The sequence below is a fragment of the Xiphias gladius genome, chromosome 20 (genome assembly GCF_016859285.1).
Source record: "Xiphias gladius isolate SHS-SW01 ecotype Sanya breed wild chromosome 20, ASM1685928v1, whole genome shotgun sequence".
Lineage (NCBI taxonomy): Eukaryota > Metazoa > Chordata > Actinopteri > Istiophoriformes > Xiphiidae > Xiphias > Xiphias gladius.
The window spans coordinates 10845016-10856650 of record NC_053419.1 but is presented as its reverse complement, the minus strand read 5'-3'; the positions used below and the strand labels follow the sequence as shown (position 1 = coordinate 10856650).

At 41.0% G+C, this 11635-nt stretch overlaps 1 protein-coding gene across 2 annotated transcripts in view; it reads left to right on the top strand.

Moving 5' to 3' along the window:
- Nucleotides 1-3062: 3062 nt before the first annotated feature.
- The window catches only part of si:dkey-1d7.3 (transmembrane protein 132C), a 30614-nt gene continuing 22041 nt past the window's right edge, over nt 3063-11635 (top strand). Inside the window, exons 1-3 of one of the 2 annotated variants that reach the window (XM_040158333.1) lie at nt 3063-3254; nt 3384-3541; nt 7047-7974. In XM_040158333.1, coding sequence (XP_040014267.1) covers nt 3241-3254; nt 3384-3541; nt 7047-7974 — 1100 coding nt within the window. In that variant the 5' untranslated portion in view covers nt 3063-3240. Of the gene's footprint in view, nt 3263-3383; nt 3542-7046; nt 7975-11635 lie in introns of both variants that reach the window. The other variant, XM_040158334.1, reaches the window with a different exon arrangement.

The window sequence follows — 11635 nt, the reverse complement described above, 5'->3', positions numbered from 1 at the left end:
AGTTCAATATCCATCACTGAGCTGGATTACTGTCGGTAAAGGTTAATAGATCTACTAATCATATGGTGACCCCAGACTGCACTGAGTAGTCACAGGCTGGCCATAGCTCATCTGGATTTCCTCTTCCAGGTGAAAGGTTCCTCGGGTGATCTTTGATATAACCTGTCCTGCTTTTTTCATACACAGTTATTTATTTATTTATTTATTACCGTTCCTTAGTTCTTTGGAAGCAATTTTTTACTCTGAACAGCTTTAAAATGTGATTTTTTTTCAGCATGTTTAAAGTATCATTTAAAACACATTTTGTTCTATTGACTGTTTTCATTTGGTATATAATACCTCTGTATTTTCAATTTCCAGCTTGAATCATCCACGTTATCATGTTCTGATGTTTTATGCAGAGAGGTACACACATTCAAAATCCTCTTCAACAGATGGGGAGCCGAGGAAGGGTGTGCAGATTCTACTACTTTTGCCATCATGTTTTGATATAAAATTGCAGGATTGATCAGTGTAAACCAGTCAGTTTTATCAAAATTCAAGCATTTGCGTTTCGCATATGAGTGACACATGCATGACAAAGTAAACATTGGCGCTGTTAAAAAGTAGGAACACATCTAAATAGAAAGTGTGATTTCATTATAGGGTACAAAGAGAGTAGTGGCAAGGAAGACATGGCACAAATAAATATAATTTATTTGATGCTGACATATCAGCCAAAATCTGAATCAGTGTATCGGATTGGATTAGTTCAGTTGCAATCCAACAAGACTAAAGATTCCACACGCTAACGCTAACATGCTGATGTTTAGCAGACATAATGTTTACCATGCTCACAATCTTAGTTTCGCGGCTTAGAGTGCTGACATTTGCCAATTAGCACTAAACACAAAGTCCACACAAAGTCTACCTTCAAATCCCTGTTGAAGGCATTTGGTCATTGAACAAAGTATCTGACAAATTAAAAAATCTTGACCTGATGATGTTGCTGGGGGAAAAGTCAGGAGAGCACGAAAATTGCTGCAATTAATCCTGAGGGGGACACAAATATCTGCACTCAATTACATGGCACTAAAAATCAATAATGTCAACCTCATGGTGGCGCTAGAGGAAAAGTCAGAGGATCACCAAAGTCATTAGGAATCATCCTCTGGGGACCATGAATGTCTATACACATTTATACAGAAATCCATCCAACAGTTGTTGAGATATTTTCATTCTGGACCAAAGTGGTGGATGGGGAGACCATCAAACATGACCATCCCTAGAGTCACGCTGCTAGTGTGGCTAAAAAGAGTCAATGGTCTATTTCCTGAATCCCCGGCTAAGCTTTGGCTCTGACCAGTACTGAATGAGGAAACTTCTCCTGCTGTTTATCTCTTTCAGCTCAAGTAGGCACAGCCGACTATTTAAAAAGAAGATTAATAAATAATTACAGGGTTTGAACCAATTTCCGCCACAACAAATGACCTCCGAAAACATTTGGGCCACCTGGCTGCAGTTTCATATCCAGTAATAGAGTCACCCCTGGTGCATCAGACCACCCCTCCGTCTTCTGTAACAGCACCAGCAGCAGGTTGCATTTATGGAACAACAACAGAGCTCTGGAGATCTTTCCTGACTCAGTTTAGTAATCACATCCAGCCAAAAACAACTTCAATAAAGCTCAGTGACTTTAAATTGCAATGCATGTTCTATTCCTGTACTGTAAACACTACAGCAATGTGTAAAGTAAAATCAAGTTCCTCTCCTGAGATAATACAGACTCCATTAGTTCTTCAAAGTTTTAGTGGCATTTAGAGACCCCTAAATGTCTCATGTTTGATGTCTAAGGCATATATTTATTTTAATCAGCCTCTGCTGTCAGGAGAGAGGATGTTTATTCACCAATGATTCCTGCATGAATAATGCTGTCACCCTGGTACTGGTGCCACCTTGCAGTAAAACAGGCACCGAGGCGCTGGGCACAGTGGATTTAGCTTTACTGACATATTCTGTCAGTAAAGCATATTTGTTTCAGAGAACAGGTATTCAGTGGGATGTTGGAGAGTGGAGAAGAGTCTGAAAAAAATCTGACCAAGCTCTTTAAACCCACTACCTGTTCTTTCCCGTAAATCTGATGTCAGCCCTTAGTCCGATGTCTCTGTGCAGAACCACAGTGGATGGATGCCACAGAGTTTAGACTGCATCCCCTCCGGCTCGCTCTTAGAAGGGGCACACTGCAAAAAGACACCATGCTACTTCAGTTCTGGCTTTGAAGTCACACTGATGCTCAGTGTACCTCATCATAATGAGTGTTTGAAATTTTAGGTCAATGTTGATGAAGCGATACACATTTTAAAAAAAAAAAGTAAATGTGGCCTGCAAGCAAAGAAAAAGATTACGCCCTTAATTTAATTCATTTGATTCCAAGCAGAATAAGCTCATATCTGTGAATACTGTGTGGCCACATGTCTGAGATGGTCTCAAATTCTCAATAAACACATTTACATTTTGTAGTCTGCCAGGTGTCACACGAGACTAAAGCGGAGTTCGCATGAGTGTTTGCTCATCCTTTGTACCATGCTACCAAATGCATGGTGTGCTGTGACTCCGCAAGGCTTTAGCCATAGTCCCTGCATCCATCTGCTCCACCCTACTAACCAAGTATGATCCCATGTGATGCCGTGGACTGAGAATATGCAGCCGACAGCTGGCAAAACCTACACGCCCCCCCCTAAAAAAAACAACAACCTAAAACTAATGTGAACATCTGTGATTTTTTTTTCAAGACTTTGAAACTCATTCATTTTTGGTAAAAGCACATAAGTAGAATAAGAGATAACGTTTTTATTTATAGCAGCGACTTTTTGAACGACTATTTTTCTTATTTACAACAGGTCTATTACTGTTAATCTTCATGATGTTTCCCTCCATGTGCTTTCGCCCTTCAGCCCAGAATCATATCCTTAATTTGTTAAATCAACATTAAAAGGACGCGTGGAGAAACCATTGATCCCCTTGACCTCATGCGCATTTAATTTGCGCGCAGCTCTTCTCCTACCGGCGATTACCCACGTGGGTCTCGTTAATCTGACCGACGGCACATGTAGACTGATTTCTGTCATGGGAACAGCCGTGCCTGTTGCTGTCCTACCGTGCCAGCCAGAGCCGTGCCACCGGGGGGGAAACATCCCTCTCGCAGTTTAAAGAAACCGAAGGGGAAGGGGAATATTGCAGACGCAACAACAAGAGGCTTTAATGTGGATAAGGAAGTGAACCAGTAATTTTTTAAAATTTTTAAATTGTTTTTTTTTTCTTTCCCCCCCCCCACTTGATCCTCTACAGTCGGAGGAAGTAACTTCACCGGACACCAGACAATGTAATGGTCTGTTGTCTTTCAGCCGAGTGCAGACAGTCGCCGAAGCTTTCCTCGGAGCGCACCGGAGCGCGGAGCAGAGTGGCTCGGCCGGGGCTGGAAACTTTGCTGAAATGATGCGCAACTCTCCGCTCCGTTCCTTCTTCCCCGTTGTCGCAGTGGCTGTCCTCGCAGCCGCTAAAGGTGAGATGTATGACTGCTTCTTGGTGCGTGGCGAACAGTCTCTGCGCTTATTTGTTCCTCGGTGAACTGCCCCATCTGTGCTGGGGCAGACCTCAAGGAACGTGTAGATGTAAACCCCCCTTTCATATATGAAGATAACTGGACTGGATGTAGCTTAAAGGCTTCAGCTGTGTTTACTGGTGAACAGTAATGAAGATGAAATGAGTACATATCTTCCTTTATGTGCCTTGATGATCTAAACGCCCACACACACTGCATATACCAGATTTGTTTTATACCCCCCCCCCATATTGAAGTCATGACTAGGGCATGATTTCAAATATGCACAAAATGGTACAGCACACTGCTGTTTTGCTTTACGCTGTTATTAGCACAAACTTTAAGTTGGCCCACTAAAAGACTATTCAGTTGTGTAAATTCAGCTCAGAAAATTCTCTCACTGGGATTATGAAACCATTTTGTTGCATGATGTGTTCAGGTGACTGGTTTTCTGAGGCTATAAGGTTGTGTTTTCTGTTTTTGAGGGTTTTTTTTTTGGCTACTACCCATGGCCTCTGTCCATTATATTGTCCCTCTCTCTAAATGAAAGTAACAGCATGCTCTCCAGTGTGCATCTGTGGGATTAAAGAGGCCTGAAGCTGGGGGTTGCACAGCTGTTCCTCTGGTTGTTTAAAGATAACCTGCATTGGAAGCTACGGAGTCACAGTAAGCTGTCTGCCTCTATGTGATACAGATACGCGGAAAAAAACACTTTTTGAGATTGCCTGGTTTTATATCTGCACATGACATCTGTGTTTGTGTTTTTCACCATACATACAGTACATAGGACTGTTGTATTTCTGCTACTGGAGGACTCAGCTGTGTAGCTTTGTTCTCAATGCTTGTCTAAGTGATAGAGTTCATCCTTTGATATCTTCTGTGCTTGGGATGCATGAATATGCATGGCAGCCTTATCTTTGAGTCCAGTCACAGATGAAAACGAGCCTGTCTGCGATTGAACTAACCTTTTATGATAGTAGTTTAAATATTTCAAATAGTTAATTTCTCTTGTAATGTGACAAGTCAAGATACTTCGGGGAATCCAGCCAGGACTCACCAAATGAATATCTAATCAATAAATGATACTTGATCAGCAGTGCGCTAATTTTGAGCTTCAGATCAGAGGCTTCAATTAAGACAGAAATAGTGTGATTTTATAATTTTACTTTTACCAAAGAATTTTAGGAAAGCACCATTTAAACCTTTTCATTTTTAATATTTGTCTCACAGACTAGTATTTGCCATCAACATGTGAGTGTTTGAGCATTATCTATTATAATAATCTCAGTTTGAACTATGTCCTTTCCGAGTCGTTTTATGATCACACATGTTGCAGACATGACTTTTGAACCAGGCTTAGAATTATTTTCCTCTTTATGTCTTCTTCATTCCATGAATAGCTTTGACCTGCTGTATGTAGTCACGTGATGGGGGCCATTTAGTATGAGGATATATTTTAAGAAGATGGATTTACAACTTTGAGACAGTACAGGCTGGTTCATTGCAGTACATGAGCTCTTTCTAACCTTCGAACTTAAACCAAAATCAACATTTGTAACAATTTTAGACTAAATACTACTGTATAAAACCTGCTAGGATTTGGAATCAGTCCCTTGATTATTATGTTTTAATTATTAATTCTATTAATAAAAATTGTTTTTTCCTAAAATCTAATAATTTGTATAACAAAAGGGGAATACTCAGATCAGGATCATCACAAAAATCTAATTATCTGATCTTTGGCCAAGGGGCCTGTTTGTCCACCAAATGCAATAAAAATTGATTCACAGGTTCCAAAAGGGCTTTTTGTAGACAAACACCAGTAACAACAACTATCAGCAAATATGAAGTGAAAAAAAATGAATATACAGTTGAATCACCTTTGCATTTTGTTTCAGTTTACCTCTGGTTTGCCTTCAGTCTGCAGATATCATGGAGAAATGATGGGTACCAGCCAGTATCTATTTGGCCTTTAATGTGAAATTCCTTACAAGATCAGTCTGATCTCTGAAATGTATAAGACAGCTTTCTGTGTGCTTTTCTCAATACTACATTTTTTATATCAACTCTGACATCCTTATTTTTGTTCATAGATTTTCCTTTCCCTTCAGGAAGAAAATTGATTTACATATAGATGTATTCATGAAATATGGTTTGAAAGTTAGAAAAGAATGATGTGTAAGACCTTTTTTTTTTGGGGGGGGGGGGCTCTGCTTTGCACTACGTTTGCCATATACAGCATCCTGGAAGTTTCAAGAGGCTTTTTACTACTCAGATGCTGCATTTTCTAGGCCCTTTACTTCATTTTGTAGAATTTGTATTTAGAGAGTGGAAAATGTAATTTGTGTTAAAGGCCAAGTATAATTGAGACCACTGGTGCACAGGATACCACATAAGTGTTATACACATAATATTCTTGTGTTTAGTGCTAGAAACGATAACTACAGTGAAGAATATGATGTGTTTAATTCCCTGAAATAGAGTAATTTATCAGTAGTGACCATGTGGCAGAGTTTCATTTGGCTGAACATGCTTCATGAGCAACCTGTGGATTTGCCATAATTGTTACCATCTGGTTACATTGTATGCAATAGAAATTACACTGTTCCATGGTCTTTTTCTCCATCACTCCAGAGTGCCATCCATCATTAGACTGTTAAATGCAGTCGTTTGCTTAGGACAATGTGAGTGGTCTCTTCAACTTTTAGAGACGGGAATAGCTAGGATTTACAGTTGCTTGAAATTCAGTGTGAGCCAAAATGTGCTGAGCATAAAACTACTATAAAATCAGTCCACATTGGTCATTACACGGCAATTTGGATGGTCCTAAAATTTAATGCTTGTAATGATACAGTAATTGCCTTTATAGTTATTTTTCACAGACATCTGAAGTTCAAACGTACAGATCGTCAAATACGTCACGTAGCACAGCTTTAAGAGAAAGCATTACAATCACCTGAAATTCATTCAGTTTCCTGTTCCAGCCTATTCAGACGTGCCTAACACCTCTCTCCTGCTTGTCTCAGATATCACTTTCTTCCACTGCAAACACCATTTCTGTTTTTCTTTGCTTTCCTGTTTTTCAATGCAGGAACCACATTGGGAAAAGGGCCATATTTGGTGCATCATCAAGTCATTGCCTTTTCCCTCAGTCTCACCACCCTCGGTTGCTTGAGATGATCAGCCTGCTGTTAGCAGCTTTTTGATGCCCAGTCGACCCTTTTTGCACACAGCTCATCCCTTGTCCTCAACCCTTAGCTTTGTTTCTTCAGCCGTGATCCCTTTTTCAACCCCTCATCCTCTTGTCATCCCCATCAAATGTTTGGAGTTACAGTAACAGACTGATTTTGTAAGTGAGAAATATGTGTATCTCTGCAGAATTGACACCTAACACTGAAATGCTGATTTGAAGCAGTAGTAAAGAAGTAACTGTGCTAATCTCTTTTTGTAAATTCCCCCTTCCCAGTTGCTGAGAGTCAGAAGGTTGCTGAAGACCTTGGAACGTCCTCCATACCATCTCCAGTTTATCCCACTGTCAACTTCCAGGTCCTCAATGTGGACCACGTGTTTTTGAGGCAGGACAGTCCAGAGCCGTCAGGGAACTCCACCCTGAAGGCTCAGACTCAGACTTTTCTCATTACTGGTCCAGGAGCTGGGAACCTCCAGTCAGCTGTAAACGCTTCATTCGGCCCCCTGACTGTAGATGCCCCGATTCCTCCAGACCTGCTCCTCAGTGGGCGTACGATCCTGCCGGTCATTTTGGTCCGCCAGGTCCGTTCCTCGTCTCCTGTCGTTAAGATCCTCTTCCACATGCCCACAGAAAAAAACATCACTGTTGGGCAAGAAAGGATGGGGTCTGGAGAAGATAATGTGAGGAAAAGTGGTGAAGTCAAGGCAAAGGAGGAAGCCCACTGTGTGACGGCTTATGCCTTCTGGGAGACAAGGGAGGTTCGCGGGGCATGCCTGGTGTCTCCAGGTGGATTTTGTGTGGCACAGCTGAAGCCAGAACCTGCCTGGTTCAGTTCAGCTAGCCGATCAGGCAGCTCTAGCAGAGAAGCAGGGAAAACCGAAATAATTAAGGGGCTTCAGGGGAACCTTGTGGAGGTCTACTTCCAGAGTCGGAGGGACCAGACAGGCCAGTGTACCCCACAGGATAGCCTGCAACGTGTAGGGGTGGGAAGAGGAAGAGACTCTCGGGGATCAGGGACCCCCATGAGGCGGATAGGAAGTGTTAATCTGCTCAGAACTCCACCAGGCAATCCCACCTTCCTTCGGCTGAGGCTCGGAGGTGCCGTGGTGATCCAGACTTCTTCCAAACCCCTGAAGACCACCAATGTGGCAACCTTCTATGTCTTCCTAGCAAGTACATCTACCCTGGAAAATTTCACACTCAGGTGAGAGATCTTCCTCCTTTTTCATCAGAGTGCTCTTAAAGGTATAGTTTGACATTTTAGGAAGTCTGCTTATTTGGTTACATGACGAGAGTTAGATGAGCAGATGTGGTTTAAAGGGGGTTTATGTGCAGTGCCTTCCTGATTAATAGTCTGGCACTCAACCCCCCCGTAAAACCATAAAACCACTCGTTGTAGTTACAGTTGAAAACAAAAAAGATATAACATATTAATTAGTGACATTTAGAGGTGCTGATTTGTGGATTTTGTTATCTTCAGTCAGAGGCAGGCTAAGATAACCAGCTGCTGCCTGTAGTCTTAAATTTCTCAGACGAACATAAGAGCGGTATTGATCTTCTCATCTAACTCTCAACAACAAAGCAAATAAGTGTGTCTCCCAAAATTCAGGAGACAAAATTGAAAAACACCAATATCACAAAATTCTGGGGAGCTTTTTATACATACACTGTACAAAAAAACCCCAAAAACCTTTCTACAGTAGTACTTGTTCATAATTGCAGGAATTTTAATAAGTTTTCTTCAGCTTTGCTACTGCTGTATACTGACCCATTCACTTGTATTCAATCCTTCACTGGCCTCTGATAGTGTGGGTAGATTGCCGAGCTGTTTTGAGGTCTTCTGGAACACGTCCAAGCCAAGCCTGTGCTAGTTTGAGATAAATCCAAATTGAATCTCAAATCTGTCATTGCAGATCTGAAGTCAAGTCTTAAGTTCTTGAGGGAAAGTCAAGTCGCAGTACATCATAATCAAGTTGCAAGCTGAGATTGCAGTCTGCCATGCTGACAATTAAACATGGCATTTACACATTTTTCATTCAAAAGCTGTAATGATAGTGCAGTGGAGAAAAAGTTGCCATATTAAATGTTTTTGACATTTTTAACATTTGTGTATTTTTCTATAGAAGTTATTCCTACATTTTGTTGGCTGTTGTACATGCATGGTGGTAATGTTGTTACCAGATTTTGATAGCTATTTCGATGTTTTGTAAGCCTGTGTCTGCCCTTTCAGTATGGAATAAACAAATATTAAACTAAAACAGTTAAAACACAAAGTGCAGTAAGTATGCCAACATCACACTTGGGCCCTATATAACTAAATAAAGCAAGAAGGTATTTAGTGAAAAATCTCACTCCCATAAAATTGAATTATGTTGCTGAGTTTGCAGAGACAAGATTTTATGTGGAGTCGCATAAAATTTAATTATCACTGAAACATGTAAAGCAGAAAAAGAGACTGAAACCAAATTGAACCATCGTGATGTACAGTATATTTGAGCATCTTCATGAGGGATAAGCTCCATGCATTTAAATGGTTACTTAAGTCACTTGAATACTGATGGAGCTCGCCATCAAGGCCATGTAGTAAAATGCTTGAGCGCCAACATGACTTGTGTTGTCTGCCAGTTTTCACTGGCTTCATAAATTACTGACATGTTATATCCTGTCTACTTCAGCTTCTCAGTTAGTGGGGGAGTTATGGAGAGCACTCATCCATAAACAGGGAAATAATTGGCAAATGATTCACCGGTTTTCATATCTCAACATCCCGCTAACATTTCAACAAGGTTCTCTGGGTATGACTTCATAAATAATGCATCTATTTAATGGAGCAGGAACACAAATAACTAACATCTTCCTGATTCCTTTGGGTAAAAGTGAACCAAATATAAAAGCAGCCCTGTCACAGCGAAGCACACAGTTCAGTCTGTTGTGAAAGTTTCTACTTGCTGCCTTTTAATGCATGCCACTGAGTGGAGTAAAATTGTTTTTATCAGCCTGTTTTAGATCAGTAAAGTGTAAAGCTGTTAGAGTGAGGTTTGTGTTTCCAGTCTTCACTGAGCTTAATGGTTTTGTTTGAAATGCAAGAAAACATTTCTCCTTAATCCCATGATTTAGTGATATCATGCTGCAAACATATAATCTGCAGTGGGGTTGCAGTCAAGTGGGGAGAAATGTTAAGATATGTGTACTAATCCACAGGACACACAGTTAAACCTGTGGCTGTTTGTCGGTCAATCCCAGTGTTCGTCTCAAATATCAGACTCACTACCCATGAACACTAGCATGCCTGCACACACACAAACACACAGACCCAGTGACCTGAATGTGGCTCTGCTAGCGTTGTTGAAATTATGTGAACAAGATTTGGTAGTGCGACACTGAACCTTTAACATCTGCTGTTGTTTTGACTATTTGGAAGGATTTGCTGCCTCTTCTCCCGATATTCCCCAAACTTGGGCTCACTGACCGTACTGCTGAAGTTCCTCCAGTCAGGTCAGCAATTTCAGTCTGTGTATTTCTGACCCACTGCCACATCCCGAATGAGATTGGACAAGAGGAGGGGACTGAGTCCAAGTGGAAGGCTAGCTCTGAGAAGCTTGGCAAAGTGATTTATTCCTCCTGGGAGAAATCCCTGCTCTACTTCACTCTTTGGCCCAAGATTGAGTCCACTCCAGCAGGGTTAGGCCAGATAATCTGTGGCCCTGATTGAAAATGAATCAAGTGGTTAACCCTTTGGGGTAGAGATGATCTGGACTGACTGCCAGGATTAACCATGTAAATCTGTGTGCGAGTGTGTGGTGCGTGTGTGTGTTTTGAAAGGCCATCATACCCACCTGTTAAGCACCCAGGCAGCATGTAAACACACTACTTTTACAATTATTTCATTAAATTGACTGTCAAAGATTTTGCAATCTTTGAAGTAGAAATGACAGAGAAATAGCAACATTGCACATTTTTCATCGTACACAAAAGAGTTTACCGTCAAAAAATGAAAATATAAAGTAGTGAATTATCAGCAGAATATTTTAATTCTCTTTGAATGAAGCACCCACACATAACACATTGTCAGTGTTATCTGCTCCCAACTCTGTTGGTTGAAACAACACAGTTTGGAGCTCCCCAGCTTTCACAGTTTTAAAAGAGATTGAGTTTGGTAAAACAATGGAGAGGAGTTGTTAGTTTACAGGTCAGTATCCATTCTGTCCCTCACCTGTGATCGTGAACTCTGGGTGGTGACTGACAAAGAGCGAGGATAGAAGTGCCCGAAAATGAGGTTTCTCTGCAGGGAGGCTCTTGTCTGTCTGTGGGTGAGAAACCCAGTGATCCAGGAAGATCCTGGCACTGAGTTACTGCTCCTCCATACTCAAGCTGAAGTGGTTTGCACCCCTGGGGAGGATGGTCATCAGGTGCTGTTGTCACTGTGATGCTGATCTGGACAAGCAGCAAGAAAATTAGTTTGTGGATACAGGTAGTTTGGTAGTCTGATATGCAAAAATAATCTTTATATAAATAACCTGTCATCTCTTTTTTTAAAAGAAGAAATCACAAAATTTATCATTTAAGAAAACGACAACTGACATTTTCCAAAATTAGGTTTTTATCTTGATTTGCCTGCTTGATCTGTGTGATTAAGTGAATGTTTGTATTTATTGTGTCTTTAACAATGATTGAAATTGTAAATGAAAATGTAATGTGGAGATTTTGCCTTTGGCTACAAGGTTTTGATCCAGAAATTGGTCTCTGCACAAGTATGCCTCCATCATTATCCAGCACAGGTTGAATGGTCGGCTTGCCAGTTTGCTTAAAAGACAAATTGCACTGTCTCTGTGTATGTATGTGTGTGTGTGTGTGTGTGTGTGTGT